At 42.1% G+C, this 2,344-nt stretch overlaps 1 protein-coding gene across 1 annotated transcript; it reads left to right on the top strand.

Annotated features, from left to right (window-relative positions):
• Positions 1-221: 221 nt before the first annotated feature.
• Positions 222-2,344, top strand: LOC149223997 (uncharacterized). Its single transcript, XM_089388057.1, has 4 exons — positions 222-573; positions 667-972; positions 1,333-1,847; positions 2,084-2,344. Exons 1-4 carry the CDS (start codon positions 222-224, stop codon positions 2,342-2,344), a joined length of 1,434 nt encoding a protein of 477 aa, XP_089244183.1.

Raw genomic sequence — 2,344 nt, 5'->3', positions numbered from 1 at the left:
AGATTCGAAGGAATACATCGGATGATGAAGTTGCGGTTTGGGTATGCCAATACCCGCATTACGGAAAAATATACAAGGAAGGACGAATCGCGCAAGCATCTCGCTCGATGGACGAAATCATGGGGAGAAGAACCACATCCAGAATGGTTAATATATTCTATCATACTTTGGATACGATCTCGATGAACTGGTATCTAGAAATGGAGTTGTGACATAGAACCATGGAATGGGATGTCCTGAAGGAGAGTTTGTTGTTCACTTTTAGCTTTGAAGATGGATTTGAATGTATTGATGAAGCGTTACAGGAGATCAAAGCTGCAATATTCAGAATGCCTGAAGAACCTATTGCATGGGTACAACCAGATTGGAGTACGCAGTTGCGCCATGCGCTCGAATGTTACAATGTGACCATTGAGGAAGGCGAAGAAGATCCTAGGAACATCAATATTCCTGAATCAGAGGGACAACACGAAGTCGCAAGGCCTTCAGCGAAATTTCATGATATTTCACAGCCCTTGAAGACCAAGCAGGTGAATATTGGATTGAAAGCACAGCCAAAGTTTGCAAACATAGGCGACTATTGGGATGAAGACACAGTGGAAAAAGTCGTGGAGCTACTATGGGAGTATCAGGACTTGTTTCCCACCAAGTTCTCTAATTTGAAAGGGATAGTAGGGGATCTAGGTGTCATGAATATCACTCTAAAGCCAAATGTGAAGCCAGTAAAGCAATGCCCCTACTGGTTGAATCCTAAGTATAAAGAGAAAGTGCACACAGAATTGGATAAGATGCTTGCAGCCGGGACTATTGAACCTGTCGAAGAATTTGAATTGGTTAGTCCCATGGTGGTTCAGGAAAAGAAGATGCAGGGTGAGATTCGGATATGCGTAGATTTGAGGAAGTTGAATTATGCTTGTGTCCACACTCCATTTCCTACACCATTAACCGACGAAGAACTGGAAAATGTTGGAGGTCAGGAAGCTTATTTATTTATTGATGGGTTCTCAAGGTACCATCAGATCAAGATCATGCTAGAGGATAGGAGTAAGACCACCTTCGCTATTGAATGGGAGTGTTTCCAGTATATAGTTATGCCTTTCGGACTTAAGAACGCCCCTGCAATATTCTCTAAGGTGGTAGTCACAGTCTTCAAGGAGTTTATTCACAAGTTTTTGGAGGTATACTTTGATGATTGGACTGTGTTTGGGTTTGTAAAAAGACATGTTTCTAGTCTTTGCCTCATGTTGGACACTTGTCGGAGGTACAAGATATCCCTTAATCTAAATAAATGCATATTTTGTGTACCATATGTGATATTGTTGGGCAATGTAGTTTGTAAGCAGGGGTTGATGGTAGACCCTGCCAAAATTGTCGTAATTATTAAATTGGAGCCTGCAACGAATGTCAAACAACTGCGTGTGACATTGTGCCAAATAGGGTACTACACGAAATTTATTAAGGCGCATGCGCAGATCACTGCGCCCATGGAAAGATTGTTGAAAAAGGATACGACATTTTGTTTGGACGATGACTACCAAAAGAGTTTGGATGTTTTGAAGGAAAAAATGGTCACCGCGCCCATTTTAGTGTTCCCCAATTGGAAGGACTTCCACGTCCATGTCGGTGCATCCTATATAGCCCTCACAATTGTGCTAACCCAACCAAGTGAAGGTGATATTGATCATCTGATAGCATTTGCAAGTAGAAATTTATCGAAGGTGGAAAAGAATTATTCTACCACAGAGCGCGAAGGACTAACAATGGTGTTCCCCACACCCATTTTAGTGTTCCCTGATTCAAAGGAGGAGTTCCATGTCCATGTCGATGCATCCTGCATAGCCAACCAGGTGAGGGTGATATTGATCATCCGATAGCATTTGCAAGTATAAAGTTATCGAAGGCGGAAAAGAATTATTCTACCACAGAGTGTGAAGGATTAGCAATGGTGTATGGACTGCAGAAATTCAGGCACTACTTGTTGGGTGTGCACTTCAAGATGTACACAAACCATTCTGCTTTGAAGTACCTGGTCAACAAGCCTGTGTTGAGAGGGAAAATTTGTCGATGGTTGCTACTCTTTCAGGAATATGACTTTGAAGTAATTGTGAAGCTAAGGGGATTAAATGCAAGACCAGATCACCTCTCGCGCATTGAGAATGGTGACAAACCTACAAGTCTGGAGGAAGGTTTGCCTGATGCACAACTATTTGTTATGCATATCGCAGATGACCATTTTTCTGATAGTATCCATTTTTTATCCACGAGTACAGCTCCCGAAGGGTATTCCACGCAACAGAAGAAAGAATTGGTGGTTCGGGCTACAAATTTCTCTATTATTGCATGA

Source organism: Pinus tabuliformis, chromosome Q (genome assembly GCF_031772625.1).
Source record: "Pinus tabuliformis cultivar Carrire ecotype Pingquan chromosome Q, CPIR1, whole genome shotgun sequence".
NCBI classification, from domain to species: Eukaryota; Viridiplantae; Streptophyta; class Pinopsida; order Pinales; family Pinaceae; genus Pinus; species Pinus tabuliformis.
This window is presented reverse-complemented; position numbering and strand designations above follow the sequence as displayed.

Bases quoted from the DNA above. Each gene is read 5' to 3' on its own strand.
- LOC149223997 (XM_089388057.1), top strand. From the start codon at position 222: ATGGAATGGGATGTCCTGAAGGAGAGTTTGTTGTTCACTTTTAGCTTT. The intron at 574-666 runs GCGACTATTGGG...CTAATTTGAAAG, and splicing joins GCCAAAGTTTGCAAACATAG to GGATAGTAGGGGATCTAGGT. The intron at 1,848-2,083 runs GTGAGGGTGATA...CTACTCTTTCAG, and splicing joins CATCCTGCATAGCCAACCAG to GAATATGACTTTGAAGTAAT.